General features: G+C 46.4%; 3 protein-coding genes across 4 annotated transcripts; 2 read left to right on the top strand and 1 right to left on the bottom strand.

The window, feature by feature from the left end:
- The first annotated feature begins 679 nt into the window (after window positions 1–679).
- On the top strand, window positions 680–1563 carry LOC144483156 (uncharacterized). The gene has a single exon (XM_078201951.1). It carries the CDS (start codon window positions 701–703, stop codon window positions 1433–1435), a length of 735 nt encoding a protein of 244 aa, XP_078058077.1. The 5' UTR covers window positions 680–700; the 3' UTR covers window positions 1436–1563.
- Window positions 1564–5165: 3602 nt separating this feature from the next.
- On the bottom strand, window positions 5166–10147 carry LOC144483149 (uncharacterized). 2 transcript variants are annotated; one of them, XM_078201940.1, is made up of 2 exons: window positions 9907–10147; window positions 5166–7945 (listed from the first exon to the last, which is right to left on the bottom strand). In XM_078201940.1, exon 2 carries the CDS (start codon window positions 7836–7838, stop codon window positions 6885–6887), a length of 954 nt encoding a protein of 317 aa, XP_078058066.1. In that variant the 5' UTR covers window positions 7839–7945; window positions 9907–10147; the 3' UTR covers window positions 5166–6884. The 2 variants fall into 2 exon arrangements, with proteins under 2 accessions (XP_078058066.1, XP_078058067.1); XM_078201941.1 differs by having other exon boundaries at window positions 6785–7945; window positions 9913–10147.
- Window positions 9843–15888, top strand: LOC144483177 (uncharacterized). Its single transcript, XM_078201971.1, is given in 5 exon segments — window positions 9843–9935; window positions 11696–12303; window positions 14297–14457; window positions 15123–15193; window positions 15196–15888. Coding segments are annotated over 5 exon segments (1626 nt in total).
- The last annotated feature ends 1023 nt before the right edge of the window (window positions 15889–16911 follow it).

The raw sequence follows: 16911 nt of genomic DNA, 5'->3' as shown, positions 1-16911 counted from the left end.
GCAATAGTGAGAGTTCATTCACCTGCTCCGTGTGTGGGAAGAAATTCATGTGTTCGTCCAACCTGCTGGCTCACCAACTCGATCACATTGATGAGAAGCCTCTTCAAAGCTCTGACTCTGGGGACAGCGTTGAGACGCCTGAGGAACAGGCCCAACACCAGCTCCTTCACACTGACAAGAGACCGTTCAGCTGCTCCCACTGCGGGAAGAGGTTCAGCCAGTCCTCCCGCCTTGCAGAGCACCAGCTCCTTCACACACACGAGAGACCGTTCAGCTGCACTCATTGTGGAGAGTCATTCAGTGACTCAGTGCATCTCACTGAGCACCAACAAGTTCACACCAAGGACAGGCCATTCAGCTGCTCCCAGTGTGTGAAGAGATTCACTCAGTCCTCCCACTGCACCGTTCACCAACTGGTTCATTCTCAGAAGAGACATTTTAAATGTTTTAAATGTGAGAAGACCTTCAAAAGAAGGATTAGTCTGCTGAGACACCAGGGCACTCACACCGGGGAGAAGCCGTACCCCTGTTCTGTTTGTGGGAAGAGATTCGCTCATTCATCTCATCTTCTGACACACAAGCGAGTTCACACTGGGGAGAGGCCATTCCTCTGCTCCCTGTGTGGGAGAGATTCACTCGATTTTCACACCTTTTGACACACAAGAGTATTCACACTGGAGGGAAACCATTCACCTCCTCAATGTGTAGAAAGGAAGAAGTTCAATCAACTGACCAGCTGACACACCAGCAAGTTCACACTGGGGAGAAGCTGTTCACCTGCTCGGTGTGTGGGAAGGAATTCACTCGGTCTCACTATCTTCTGAGGCACCGGCGAGTTCACACTGGGGAGAGGCCATTCCTCTGCTCCGTGTGTGGGAAGATGTTTCCTTGTTCATCCCAGCTTGTGATGCACGAGCGTGTTCACACAGGGGAGAGGCCTTACGCTTGCCCTGTGTGCGGGAAAGCATTTGCTTCTTCACAACACCTGCTGAAACATCGGCCTGTTCACACCGGGGAGAGGGCGTTCATCTGCTCCGAGTGTGGGAAGGCTTTCACCGAGTCATCCAGCCTCCGGACACACCGCCGCACTCACACAGGGGAGAAGCCATTCTCTTGCTCCATTTGTGGCAAGAGATTCACTCAGTCGTCTGGCCTGCTGAGACACCAATACATTCACACAGGGGACAGGCCGTTCACCTGCTCTGTGTGTGGGAAGGGATTCACTGATCCATCCCGCCTGCAGACACACCAGCGAGTTCACACCGGGGAGAAGCCGTTCACCTGCTCTGTGTGTGGGAAGGGATTCACTGATCCATCCCGCCTGCAGAGACACCAGCGAGTTCACACTGGGGCAAAACCTTTCAACTGCTCCATGTGTGGGAAGGGATTTACTCAGTATTACAGCCTGCTGAAACATAGACGACTTCATGTGTGACCGGCAAAGTTGGATTCTGTTGTTTCTGCGCCCTGAGATAAACAATAACAATTGGATGAATAGGGGAGGCAGCGGCACAGTGGAATTATCACTGGACTCAGGGTAAGGCTCTGGGGACCCAGGTTCGAATCCCACCACAGTCAATGGTGACATTTGAATTCAATTAAAATCTCGAATTAAAAGTCTAATGACAAACCTCAACCATTGTTGATCGTTGTCAAAACCACTCTGGTTCAGTCATGTCCTTTCGGGAAGGAAACCTGCCATCCTTACTTGGTCTGGCCTACATGTGACTCCAGACCCACAGCAATGTGGTTGACTCTCAAATGCCCTCTGAAATGGAGGGCAGTTAGAGATGGGCAAGAAATGCTGGCCCAGCAAGTGACGCTTATATCCAGTAAAAATGAATTTTAAAAAGTTCCTCAGTATCTCAGTAACCTCCTCCAGTCCCACAACACTCTGTGTAAATACAAGTTGTTGATGATTATGCCCTGAGATAGAAAATGTGAACCCGATTCCCCTCGTCCACCAACACAGCAACTTCTTCATAAAAATTGAAGCACATGGGATTGGGGCGAATGTATTGAGATTGAAAACTTGTTGGCAGACAGGAAATAGAGTAAGATTAAACAGGTCTTTTTCCAACTGGCAGGCAGTGATTATTGTGGTAATGCAGGATCAGTGCTGAGACCCCAGCTAGTCACCTGCCATGGGTCTGCTGTTTTATTCCCCCTGTTTATTATGCATCATTTCTAAATTGTTGCTTCTTAATATTCTGATTTAAAACCATGGATAAGCTCAAACCACTTTTGGATAACCTGTGACTCCCTGATCAAGAATCTTACCGACCACTGCATGCCATTCTGGTCACCGTATTATAAAAAAGATATCTCTGCACTGGAGAAGGGTACAGAGATGATTTTTAATGATGATACCAGAAATGTAGAAAACAGCTCACCATCACCTTCTCAAGGTCAATCAGAGGTTAGCAATAAATGCTGGCCAAGCCAGCGATGTCCACATCCCATAAATGATTTTGAAACTGTGTGTTTGGTTATCTATCAGGAAAGGATTGACATGCTCACGCTTTCTTGAAAAATTAAGGCTGAGGAGTAACCTAATAGAGGGCTTCAAAATTATAAAAGGTTTTGAAATAATGTTTCTTCTTTTGGAGAAAGCAAAACTGGAGACCATCAATACAAGACAGTCGCCAAGAAACCCAATAGGAAATCCAAGATAAATTTCTCCACCCAAAGAGTGGTGAGAATATGGAAATCATGACCACAGGGAGTGAAATGAACAGTATCGATGTCTTTCAGGGAATGCTCAACAAGTATTTGTGTGTGATTTTATAATTCATTCAGGATTTATTTCAAAAAATCTAAGAACAATAAAGTAACAGGAGATATTTTGAGGCATCTGAGAGTCTGTGTGTGTGAGGGTGTCTGTGAGTGTCTGTGTTACTTCTCATTGGTTTCACACCAACCTTCCTCTTTCTGAGCAGACATTCTGGCCCCTGATAAACCCATTGAGTGATTTGAATGGTACAATTCAGAGATTCTTCGTCCAGGGTGAAACCACAGGCTGACTGTGTGCTGTGTAAAACCTGACATCTACACAACCTAATCCCACTTCTCCTGGAACAACGTGAAGTGACTACAATTTTCCAGATTGATTTTTTTGCTCTCAATATTCTTTCAGATAATTCATAAATTCCATGAGTATGTTATCCTTTAACACACCTGTGGTGTCCAGTTTAAATACTTCCCTCAGTCTGACCAACACATAGCAATGGGATTGCCACTATTACAGGAATCCATTCTGTAAATCTGATTCCAAGGTTCTCTGGAGTAATGCAGTGATCCAGACTTTCCCACTTAACACCAATCCATCATTCCATCTGAGTTCCAGATTTTAACATGATTTTTCAAAACACAGGCAGCAGGGTGGCACAGTGATCAGCAGCGCCAGGGACCTGAGTTCAATTCTGGGTTCAGGTATTACAAGTAAGCTTACATTAACACTGCAATGAAGTTACTATGAAAATCCCCTAGTCGCCACACTCGGCGCCTGTTTGGGTACACTGAAGGAGAATTTAGCACAGCCAATGCACCTAACCAGCATGTCTTTCAGACTGTGGGAGGAAACCTGAGCACCCGGAGGAAACCCATGCAGATACGGAGAGAACATGCGAACTTCACACAGACAGTCACCCAAGACCGGAATTGAACCGGATCCCTGGCACTCTGAGGTAGCAGTGCTAACCACTGTGCCACAGCTCTCTGTGTGGAGTTTGCACGTTCTCCCTGTGTCTGCATAGGTTTGCTCAGAGTGCTCCAGTTTCCTCCCACACTCCCAAGATGTGCAGGTTAGGTGGATTGGCCATGGCAAATTGCCTCTTAGTGTATGGGTTAGGGGTAAGCCGAGGAAGAGTCGGTGAGACTCGATGGGCTGACTGGCCTCTTTCTCCACTGTAGTGATTCAAGAAGAAACATTATTTAAGATCTTTGAACCTGATTCAGCATACCTCTCCCTCACAGCACATGAATTTTTCTCTCAGATCAGTTGTTCCTTTATAGTCTGTGTTGTTCTGAATGATGACAGTATTAACCTTATCCAAACCTGCCCTAACCCTCTTGTCGGTTCATTTACTGAAACAAGGGTCTGTTGTTTTAATGGTGACAATCCCTGTCTGCTCAGTTATTCCTTTAACTCAGCCCTACAATTGTTGTGAATTGCTCTCTCATGCTCCCACATTTCAGTGACAAATGTTGATCTGTTTGCTCCGAACCCACTGGGCTCCATCTGTTTAAAGCCACAAACAGAAAGGTCCAGTTTTCTCCTGGAGTTTGACACAGAGCAACTTTTAAAATGAAGGCAGCACTGCTGCCTCACAGCGCCAAGGACCCGGGTTCGATTCCCGGCTTGGGTCACTGTCTGTGTGGAGTTTGCACATTCTCCCTGTGTCTGCGTGAGTTTCCTCCGGTTTCCTCCCACAGTCTGAAAGACGTGCTGGTTAGGTGCATTGACCCGAACAGGCGCCGGAGTGTGGCGACTAGGGAAATTTTACAGTAACTTCATTGCGGTGTTAATGTAAGCCTACTTGTGACTGATAAATAAACTTTACTTTGATGCAGAGTTTCAGCCAATGAGGGAGCTCCAGGCTCTCCCCGCCCCCCGCCATTCACTCCCATTGGTTGGAGGAACAGCCACTCCCGCTCGGTCCTCCAGCCCCGCCCCTCATTCACTCCGATTGGTTGGAGGACCAGCCGCTCCCGCTCGGTGCTCCAGCCCCGCCCCATCTTTCTATTGGTCCGGAGCTGCCGTCAATCAATCCACGGGCATTGCGAACGGGAGCATGCGCAGTGCCGATACTGGAGCGATGTTGTTGGAGGGAAATTGACAGCGATTCAGATTCAGAAACTGGAGGTGAGCGGGAGGAATGGGGCCGGTATTTGGGTTTGAGAGGCTAAATAAACACCCTGTGTAGGCTGGGAATCCAGAACTGGCAGCTACAGACCCCCTGTTCGCATTGTTCAACCGCAGTTACATTTCTACAGCAACTTTCAGGACCACAGGATCTCCGAAAGCATTTTACAGCCAATGAAGTAGATTTGAAGTGTAATCTAATAGATCATTATATTGTAATGGTTGGATCAGATAACATCTTACATTTACAGACTTGCATTTACATAGCATCTTACACATCCACAGTAAGTCCCAGAACATTTTACAGCCATTCTGAAGTGTAGTCACTGTTGTAATTTAGGAAATGTGGCAGCCAATTTACACACAGCAAGAGCCCACAAACAATGTCTGTTGATGTGTTTTTAGTGATGTTGATTGATAGATATTGGCCTGGACTCGGGATAATTCCCCTGCTCTTCCTCAAAATAGTGGGCATGGGATACTGGGTAATTTGATAAAGTGGATTTAACATTGGCTCAGTTGTTGGAGACAGAGGGTGATGACAGAAGGCTGCTTTAGTAACTGGAGGCCAGGGTCCAGTGGCGGGCCACTATTATCATTTATATAAATGACATAGATGACTATGTGGGGGATAGGATTGGTAGGTTTGAGGATGATACAAAGATTGGCCAGGTGAGCTGCCCAAGACCGCAAGGAACTACAAAAGGTCGTGAATGGAGCCCAATACATCACTCAAACCAGCCTCCCATCCATTGACTCTGCTACACTTCCCGCTGCCTCAGCAAAGCAGCCAGCATAGTTAAGGACCCCACGCACCCTGGTCATTCTCTCTTCCACCTTCTTCGTTCGGGAAAAAGATACAAAAGTCTGAGGTCACGTACCAACTGACTCAAGAACAGCTTCTTCCCTGCTACTGTCTGACTTTTGAATGGACTTACCTTGCATTAAGTTGATCTTTCTCTACGCCCTAGCTATGACTGTAACATTATATTCTGCACTCTCTCGTTTCCTTCTCTATGAATGGTATGTTTTGTCTTATAGCGTGCAAGAAACATGTGACAATAACAAATCAAATCAAATCAAAATCAGTGAGGGTGAGTGTCTTGGGCTACAGGAAGATATAGACAGAATGGTCAAATGGGCAGATAAGTGGTAGACTGAGTGTGAGGCGACACACTTTTTGGAAGGAGTAATTTGACAAGGAAAAATTCAGTGAACGGCATGACACTAGTAAGCTCTGTGGAACAAAGAGACCTGGGTGTGATTGTCTATAGATCTCTGAGGACAGAAGTGTATGTTAGTAGGCTGGTGAAAAAGACATGTAGGACACTTGCCTTTATCAATTGAGGTATAGATTACAAAAGCAAGGAAGTCATGTTGGAGTTGCATAGAACTGTGGTGAGGTCACTGCTAGAATACTGTGTGCAGTTCTGGTCGCCACATTATAAGAAGGATGTGATTGCATTGGAGGGGGTGCAGAGGAGATTCACTAGTGAAGGTGAGTTACAGATGAGAGGGACAGTATCAAAAGAGAGAACCATTGACAATATTAAATAATATGGGGAAGTTGGGTTATCAGTGGTTTAGAGGGTAAAGGGAGATGAAGAGAGGTCTCATGGACAATATGAGCAGTGAGAGGGTTTAATGGGAGATAGCAGAAGAATTGGAGAAAGATGTGAGTTCAGTACTTGGAAAAAGGGAAATTTCAGAGAGAGTTTTGTCTGGTGGTCCAGTGGAAGGGAGGGAAGCAGCTGATCAGATTGTCTCAATCTTAGAGACAAAGAAGCTCCACGAGCTCCTCACACTTGTTGTTGAAGATGAGGATGGAGGAGACGGGGGAGAGGCCCTTCAAAAGGAGAACCATTCACACATTTTTTAAAAAGACAACAGAGAATACATTAACACAAAGATGGTGTATTTGAATTTTGTGCAGAATATTCGCCTCTATTACTGGCCTGAAGTTTATTAACATCAGCAGGTGCAGACCACAGTGTGATTGACAACAACATCCAATCTCCAGTTATTTATGAACTTGCTGATGTCTCAGCAATGCGGATGACTGAGTGAATCTCTTCCCACACTTGGCGCAGGTGAACGGTCTCTCCCCGGTGTGAACTTGCTGGTGTCTCAGCAATGCGGATGACTGAGTGAATCTCTTCCCACACTTGGTGCAGGTGAATGGTCTCTCCCCGGTGTGAACCCGCTGATGGACAGTGAGATGAGATGATCGCCTGAACCCAGTCCCACAGTGAGAGCATCTGAATGGTTTCTCGTCAGTGTGAACTTGTTGATGGGACACCAGTTCCTGCGAGGTTTTAAAACATTTCCCACACTTCAGACACTTAAACGGTCTCTCATCAGTGTGGCCTCTTTGGTGTGTAATTAGGATGGATGAATTAACAAATCCCTTCCCACACTGGGAGCAGGTGAATGGTCTCTGCCTCGTGTGAACTTGCTGGTGTGTCAGCAGGGTGGATTTGTGAGTGAATCCCTTTCCACACTCAGAGCAGGTGAATCGCTTCTCCCCGGTGTGAACTCGCTGGTGTGTCAGCAGCGTGGATGACTGAGTGAATCCCATCCCACACACAGAGCAGGTGAATGGTCTCTCCCCAGTGTGAATTAGTTTGTGTTTAATCAGGGTGGATGACTGAGTGAATCCCTTCCCACACAAAGAGCAGGTGAATGGCCTCTGCCCAGTGTGTGTGCGCTGGTGATTTTGCAGGGTGGATAACTTAGTGAATCCCTTCCCGCAGTCCGAGCAGGTGAACGGCCTCTCCCCGGTGTGACCACGCCGATGGGTTTCCAGCTGGGATGGGTAATTGAATCCCTTCCCACAGACCCCACATTTCCACGGCTTCTCCCCATCATGACTGCATTTATGTTTGAACAGGCCAGATGATTGGTTGAAGTCTTGTCCGCAAACGGAACACGAGTATGGTTTCTCCCCACTGTGAACGGTGCTTTTTCCTTCCATGTTCAAAATCCGATGATATTCCGGTCACAAAAAATTAGGCGACTCTGAGATCCTGATGTGGAATTTGGTTTCAGTTTCCCAACTGCAAATCCTAATCTTCTAAGACACTGTGAAATTGATTTAAAACAGAAAAAAAGGGAGTGAGAGAGAACACACAAAAACAGGTTGTGAAATTGAGCTGAATGAATGGGGTAATTTGTGGGGCCGGCATTAAGAAAAAGTGACCATGAAAACTGCTGGATAGTCATAAAAACCCAACTGATTCACTAATGTGCTTCAGGGAAGGAAACCTGCCGCCTGGTCTGGACTGACACATGAACCAATATCTATCGAAGGGGTGAGAGAGAGGTGGAAGAATCAGAGGGTGAAGGAGAGGGTTTCTCTACATCTACATCCTGACCAGAACTCTGAGAGAATCTCCTAATCTCTCAACCTCCACCATTTAGCTGGACCAGGGTAGTAGGTGCATGTGAAGATTATCACCTCCTAGTTCCCCTCCAACTCATACAACATCCTGACTTGTCTGACATCAATTACTGCATGAGCAGAAGTTTCCAGCATTTGAATATCGGGAAGACTGGAGTCATTGTCTTCAGTCCCCACTACAAACTTCACCACCCTCACAACTGACTCCACCCTCTCCATGTTAAATATCTGAAGCTGAACTAAGTTGTTCACAACCATGGTGTCTTACTTGAGAAGAGTTTTAGACCACATATCCACATCATCATCATCACCAAAATCATCTATTTCCACCTCAGTAACATCCCCCAACTCTGCCTTAGCCTCAGTTAATCATAGAATCTCTACAGTGCAGAAGGAGGATATTCGGCCCATAAAGCCCACACCGACAACAATCCCACCTCGGCCCTATCCCCATTGCCCCATGTATTTACCCTGCTAAACCCTGACACTAAGGGGCAACTTAGCATAGCCAATCAACTTAATCCACACATCTCTGGAGTATGGGAGGAAACCGGAGCACCCGGAGGAAACCCACGCAGACACGGGGAGAATGTGGAGACTCCAGACAGACAGTGACCCAAGCTGGGAATCAAACCCGGGTCCCTGGCACTGTGAGGCAGCAGTGCTAACCACTGTGCCATCATGTCGCTGCAGAATCCATCATCCATTCCTTTCTTACCTCCAGATTAAACAATTCCAATACAGTTCCAACCGGCCTCCAACATTAAGCAGCCCCCTCCAAACCATCCTAAACTGCCCATGTGCTTACTCACACCAAATCATGTTCACCCATCGCCCCTATGCTTGCTGATCTACAAATGCTTCCTTTTAAGAAGCATCAGAATTTTAAAATTCTCATCTTTGTTTTCCTCCATGGTTACAATCATTCCTGTGTCTGTAATCTTCTCCAGCCACACACTCCTCTGAGATCTCAACGATAATCTAATTCCTCTTGAGCATTCTCAGTTTTAATCATTATACCATTACAAATCATCCTTTCAGTTGCACAGGCCACAAGCTCTGCAATCTCTTCTTCAAATCTCTCTGCCTGTCCATCACCTCTGCTTTCTTTAAAACCCACCTCTTTGACCAAACATTTGGTCACCTGTCCTAATATAGCTCAGTATCAAATGTCACTGTCTAATATTTGTGAGAAAATGTCTGGGGCTGTTTTATTATGTTAAAGACACAATATGAATATAAATGATTGCAACTGCCCTGATATCGTTGTTCTCGTCAGTAAGAAATTGGAAGTGAAAGGGTGAAGCAGGTCGATGGTCAAGTTATTCACATTCTGTCAGTGGTAATTCCAAAACATTGCCCCAAACAAAGATGGCGACTGCGCATGCGCCGTGTTGCTCGCGCGCCGACTGAAGACGGCGACTGCGCACGCGCCGTGTTGCTCGTTCCCCGATGACGATGGCCCTGATGAACCCGGGTCTGTAACTGGGAGAATGCTGAGGCCCTGCTCTGCGCTGAGGGCTGGGACCATCCTCTGATATCGCTCGGTTCTTTTCAAGAGTTCTCAGTTTACGTAACATGTTTACGACGCCTCTCCAAACCCCCGCCTGGTCTATCGCGTCCTCCGCCCCGCCATTCCCACCTTTACTGATTGTGGATCCGAGAAAGAATGTCTCCACCGCCATTAATCACACTGCGCATGCTTCACTCAGCCCCGCCCCTCATTCACTCCGATTGGTCGGAGGACCAGCAGCTCCCTCGCGACCGTCCAGCCTCCTCTCCTTCTATTGGCCCGGAGCTGCCGTCAATCAGTCCCCGGGCATTGTGAGGTGTCGGGTGAGAGGTCAGTGCCGGGGGGGCGGGGTTTACAATGAACATTCTCCACTCTCCCTGTCCACTGCTTCCGGCTTCTCCCCTCAAACCATCTCCAACAAAGAGAGAAGGGGACACACTGACCGAGTGACAATGTCACTGCATTAGTAATCCAGAGAGACAGCGCAATGTTCTGGGGACAGGGCTTCAAATCCATTCAATTCATACAATCTGCAATTTAAAGTTAGTCTCAGTGAGGGTGACTGAGGTTTCTCTGAGAAAATCTCCACACATTCCATTCTGGGCACAAGATTCAAATTCCTGTTTTGTCACAAGGTATGAATGAAATTATGTTCAGTTTGTTATTTTTGTTAAATCATAGAAACCCTACAGTGCAGAAAGAGGCCATTCGGCCCATCGAGTCTACACCGACCACAATCCCACCCAGGCCCTACCCCCATATCCCTACATATTTTTACCCGCTAATCCCTCTAATCTATGCATCCCAGGACACTAAGGGGCAATTTTTAGCATGGCCAATCAACCTAACCCGCACACCTTTGGACTGTGGGAGGAAACCGGAGCACCCGGAGGAAACCCACGCAGACACGAGGAGAATGTGCAAACTCCACACAGACAGTGACCCAAGCCGGGAATCGAACCCAGGTCCCTGGAGCTGTGAAGCAGCAGTGCTAACCACTCTGCTACCGTGCCGCCCTTAAAATTGGGTTTTTTTGTTAAATTTGTCAAAAATTTGACAAATGGTACAGTGGTTAGCACTGCTGCTTTTCAGCGTCAGGGACCTGGGTTCGTTTCCCAGATTGGGTCTGTGTGGAGTTTGCATGTCCTCCCCGTGTCTGCGTTGGGTTTCCTCCGGGTGCTCCGGTTTCCTCCCACAATCTGAAAAATGTGCTGGTTAGGTGCATTGGCCATGATAAATTCTCTCTCAGTGTACCCGAACAGACGCTGGAGTGTGGCGACTCGGGGATTTTCATGGTAACTTCATTGCGGTGTTAATGTAAGCCTACTTGTGACTAATAAATGGACTTTACTTTAAAAGGATCTGGAAAAAATTATCTAAAACTTAATTTGGATATCCAGAGAGTGTGTGGGACGGGAATTTACAGATTTGGGGGAATAAGAGAGGATAAAATGTTCCAGAGAAACTAGAATTGCCTGTTCAGAGTTTCTGTCCTGGACTGACATTTGGTTACATTTGTAAACCCCATTGACAGCATATTAGAAGCTGAGGATTTGTGGAGAAAATATTTAATTAACGATCAATTCAGGGTCAAAGTCATTTGGGGAATGAAAGTGAAAAATATTCCACCAAATGAGAACTGTCTGTTTTGAATTTCTATCTTGTACTGACAGTGATGACTTTTTAAACTCCTTTATCAGGTTATTAGAAGCAGAGGATTTGGAGATAGGAAATGCAAACCAAACATCGCATCAACATCTGATACTCAATGAATCAGAGTGTGAGTATCATTGGCCTTTGAATGTGGAGGGAAGATTGTTTTAACAAGTTGCATAGCCTTTAAAACATTTCAACATTTGAAGCAGATAGAATCCACGTGTACTGTGTACGAGGCTTGAACTGATCAACCAACCTGGAGAGAAACAAGGATACCAGCCCCACAGAGAAACCGTGTAAATGTGGGGATTGTGGAAAGGGATTCAAGTATCCATCCCTGCTGGAAATTCATCGACGCAGTCACACTGGAGAGAAACCATTCACCTGCTCTGTATGTGGGAAGGGATTCACTCAGTCCACCACTCTGCTGAGACACCAGCGATTTCACACAGGGGAGAGACCGTTCCCCTGTTGTGTGTGTGGGAAGGGATTCACTCAGTCATCTGAGCTTCTGATACACTGGAGAGTTCATACTGGAGAGAAGCCATTCACCTGCTCTGTTTGTGGGAGGGGATTCACTCAGTTATCCCAGCTGCTGACACACCAGCGTGTTCACACAAGGGAGAGGCCATTCACCTGCTCTGTGTGTGAGAAGCGATTCACTAATTCATCAAACCTGCTTACACACCAGCGAGTTCACACTGGCGAGAGACCATTCGTTTGTTCCATGTGTGAGAAAGGATTCACAACTTCATCCAACCTTTTGACACACCAGCGAATTCACACCCGGGAGAGGCCATTCACCTGTTCAGTGTGTGAGAGGGGATTCAGTCAGCGAGCCCACCTGCTGACACACCAGCAAGTTCACAAGTGACTGAAGGGTTTGGATTCCACTGATGTTGCTGGCGTTCATCATACCCAGGACTGAACCATGTTCATTCTGACAATTCAGGTTTGTCTCTCTGATGTTACCAACCATAGTTCTGGCTGGAGTTTAAGATTCTAGTTAGTTAGCTGATTGTGTTCTTGGACCTGCAGCCTCCCTTTAAGAATATGTGTCGGTGATCATTCCCCTGAATTCAGAGAATTCCACCAGCAATCAGTTTGCCACAAATATTGAACTTTTACTTCAATCCTAAATTGATCTTTGATTCAAACTCTACAATTCAGTGTCTGAGAGGTTCTACTGATGAACATCTCCAATTAGAAAGTGCTGATTAATCCTTGTTGACAATTCTTACTGATCTGCACATTACACACAGCGACACCTCCATTATCCACCAGAAAGAAGGGGAATGGGAATTGGTGGAGAATCAAGCGTTCCCAAATGTTACCCCTCCCGTCTGGTACAGAAATCCCCTCGGCCCGGGAATGAAGACAGGTCCAATTGAAATAACAAACTTGTGTATATCCTTTATGAAAAATTAGCTACAAAATCATCAGATAGGAGAGATTGGTATCAATCTTATTGAGTAAACAAGTAAACTAAATCAAATTAACTGAGGGGAGGGGATTGGTGTCAGTGACTGTGGGGTTTATATCACAGTAAGAAGTCTCACAACACCAGGTTAAAGTCCAACAGGTTTATTTGGTAGCAAAAGCCACAGCCACAGGGTTTATATCAGACAGGAGGAGATTGGTGTCAGTGACTGTGGGGGGGCGGGGGTGTGGGGATGGCCTTGGCGAGATGTTCGTCTTCATCAATGACATGTTGAAGGCTCTGGAGGAGATGCCGTAGCTTCCCCGCATCTCCTCCAGAGCCTTCAACATGTCATTGATGAAGAGGAACATCTCGCCAAGGCCACACCCCCACTTCTTGCCTTCAAACAACCGCACAACCTCAAACAGATCATTGTCCGCAGCAAACTACCCAGCCTTCAGGAGAACAGTGACCATGACACCACACAACCCTGGTACAGCAACCTCTGCAAGACGTGCCGGATCATTGACACGGATGCCATCATCTCACGTGAGAACACCATCCACCAGGTACATGGTACATACTCTTGCAACTCGGCCAACGTTGTCTACCTGATACGCTGCAGGAAAGGATGTCCCGAGGCATGGTACATTGGGAAAACCATGACGCTACGCTACGACAATGGATGAATGAACACCGCTCGACAATCACCAGGCAAGACTGTTCTCTTCCTGTTGGGGAGCACTTCAGCGGTCACGGGCATTCAGCCTCTGATATTCGGGTAAGCGTTCTCCGAGGCGGCCTTCACGACACACGACGGCGCAGAGTCGCTGAGCAGAAACTGGTAGCCAAGTTCCGCACACATGAGGACGGCCTCAACCGGGATATTGGGTTCATGTCACACGATCTGTAATCCCCACAGCTTGCCTGGACTTGCGGAATTTCACTGGCTGTCCTGTCTGGAGACAATACACATCTCTTTGACCTGTCTTGGTGCTCTCTCCACTCACATTGTTTGTACCTTTAAGACTTGATTAGCTGTAAGTATTCGCATTCCAACCATTATTCTGTAAATTGAGTTTGTGTCTTTATATGCCCTGTTTGTGAACAGAATTCCCACTCACCTGAAGAAGGGGCTTGGAGCTCCGAAAGCTTGTGTGGCTTTTGCTACCAAATAAACCTGTTGGACTTTAACCTGGTGTTGTTAAACTTCTTAACAACCCTACAACTGGCTGAAGTTTAATAATCTGGAGATGTCCCTTTTTAAAGGCACTATCTGTGATCTTTCAGCTGAATTAAAGAACTGTCAACAGAAACTTGGTAGCAATAAAATTATGAACTTTTTACTTCAATCCTAAATTGATCTTTGATGCAAAATCTACAATTCATTGTCTCCCAAAGGTGATGGGTTCCCATCAAGTGGAGGTGACTTTTCCAGCTCAGGTACATTCACAGGATGGAGGAAGGTCACTCCAGTGGCTCAGCAACAAGAGCCAACACTGAAAACAACAACCCACAACCAGACCTGAGAACCGCTTCACTCGTGGCAAAACCTGCCTCTCACGGATTGGTCCCTTCAGCCATCAGTAACAGTGAAGCAGAGGGTGCGTGAGCCTTCAGGGTCTCAGTGACCAGGAGAGAAAACAATTCTGCACAGAGGGGCGTGAGAGCTGAACCCAGACAGAGTGGAGGGAGGGAGAAAACTGAGTGGAGAAAAGAATTGGTGGAGAGGGTGAGATGGGTTTGGATTTCAGCCCAGGGACGGGGGAGAGTGTGTGAGATGGGGATTTACAGATTTGGAGGAAACGAGAGGAAAAAATGTTCCAAAAACAAAACTAGAATTGTCTGTTCAGAATTTCTATCCTGGACTGACCGTGATTAATTTTGTAAACTCTTTTTCCAGGTATTAACAAGGGAAAGATTTGTAGATGCAAAACTCAAAACAAACATTTTGGTTTGAGTCAATCGATCATTCATCAATCTGTGAATGTGGAAGGAGAAATGTTTATCTCTTGAAGATTTTAAACATCAGTGCAACTGGAAAAACACCGAGACACACACACCCGAGTGAGAGTGTTCCAGTGAACTGACTGTGGAAAGAGCTTTAACCAGTGACACAGCCTGAGAAAACATCACACCATTCACAGCGGGGAGAAACTGTACATGTGTTATCTGCAAGGACGAGGTTTCAACTGATCATCTAACCTGGAGAGACACAAGGACACTGGCACCATGGAGAAACCTTGGAAATGTGGGGACTGTGGTAAAGGATTCAAGTCTTTATTCCGACTGGAAATCCATCAACGCAGTCACACTGGGGAGAAGCCATTCGTCTGTTCTGTGTGTGTGGAAAGGGATTTACCAAGACAACATACCTGATGTTACACCAGAGAATTCACACTGAGGAGAGGCCCTTCAGCTGCACTCACTGTGGGAAGAGGTTCAACAGCACATCCAGTCTCGCTACACACCAGCGGATTCACACTGGGGTGAAGCCATTCACCTGCTCTGTGTGCGGTGAGAGATTCACTCGGTCATCCGGCCTTTGGACACATCAGCGAATTCACACTGAGGAGAAACCGTTCAGCTGCACTTCTTGTGGAAAGAGTTTCGGGCAGTCATCCACCCTGACTGCTCACCAACGCACTCACACCGGGGAGAGACCGTTCACCTGCTCCGTGTGTGGGAAGAAATTCTCCCAGTCATTTGATCTGGTGAGACACCAGCGACTTCACACTGGGGAGAGACCATTCACCTGCTCGGTGTGTGGGAAGGGATTCACTCGGTTATTCACCCTCCAGTCCCACCACCGCACTCACACTCAGGAGAATCCATTCAGCTGCAGTACCTGTGGAAAGAGTTTCAAGCAGTCATCCAACCTCCTGACTCACCGACGCACTCACTCTGGGGAGAGGCCTTTCACCTGCTCCTTGTGTGGAAAGGCATTCACAAGGTCCTCCAGCCTGCTGAGACACCAGCAAATTCATAATAGACTGCAAGGATTGGATTCTGCTTTTAATCACAGCCAGGATTGATAGTCTGATAATATTGGTTCGATTTTGCTGATATTAACATCCCTATAAGTAGCTGGAGTTTAATATTCTGGAGATATCACTGATTTTCGGAGCTGCAATGTCCCTTTTTAAAAACACCTTCTGTGATCTTTCCCCTAAATTCAAGAATCCTTAACAAGAACCTGTTCAACATAAAATGATGAACTTTACTTCAATCCTAAATTAATCTTTGATGCAAATCAGTGTGTGAGAGGTTCCACTGATTAACATCTCCAATTAGAAAGTCCTGATTAATCCTTGCTGACAATTCTGACTGACGTCTTCACAGTGACACGTCCATTATGAAATTAAATATGAAGGAACATAAAATAGTGAAATATTCTACAGGCACAGTTAAATCTTACATAAAATCCTTAACAATCAATATTGAAGTTGATGAAACTTGGAGGTCTCTGAGTTCACTCATTTCTGACACAGCAGCAGCAACATTTGGTAAAGGTGGCTCCCACAACAGACTGGTTTGAGACCCACTCAGCAGAGATGACACCTGTCATTGAAGCAAAAAGCAAAGCCAACCTGATGCTCAACATAAACCCAACAGCTGGAACATTGCATCAGAAATTCTGAAAACAGTGAGATACTCTGTCAATAAACACCGGACAATCCTACACCAATAATTCCAAACTGCCTGTGATAATGAATATCTCTGTGCTATGTATGATGGGATGAATATGATGCTTTGTCCTACAATCACCAAATTGTTCCCCTGAAATCGGCAGATGGTGAAGTTCTCACCAATAGAAGTAAACCGATGTCCCACTGGGTTGAACACGACTGTGAGCTGTACTCCCGTGAGACGGATACCTCCCAGTCTCTGTTTGATTCTACTGCAGCTTCCTGTCATGGTTGAGTTGGACGAGGAATCCTCATCACTTGAGCTGGAAAAGGCCATTGATTGCGGAACAAGCAGAAAGGCTCCCAGCAAGGATGAGTTCCAGCTGAACTGTTCAGACACGGAAAGTCCCATCGCTGCCACATCTTCAT

This window comes from Mustelus asterias, unplaced genomic scaffold (genome assembly GCF_964213995.1).
Source record: "Mustelus asterias unplaced genomic scaffold, sMusAst1.hap1.1 HAP1_SCAFFOLD_47, whole genome shotgun sequence".
Taxonomy (NCBI): domain Eukaryota; kingdom Metazoa; phylum Chordata; class Chondrichthyes; order Carcharhiniformes; family Triakidae; genus Mustelus; species Mustelus asterias.
This window is presented reverse-complemented; position numbering and strand designations above follow the sequence as displayed.

Excerpts from the sequence above, each read along its gene's own strand:
- LOC144483156 (XM_078201951.1), top strand. The coding sequence starts at position 701 with ATGTGTAGAAAGGAAGAAGTTCAATCAACTGACCAGCTGACACACCAG.
- LOC144483149 (XM_078201940.1), bottom strand. The coding sequence starts at position 7,838 with ATGGAAGGAAAAAGCACCGTTCACAGTGGGGAGAAACCATACTCGTGT.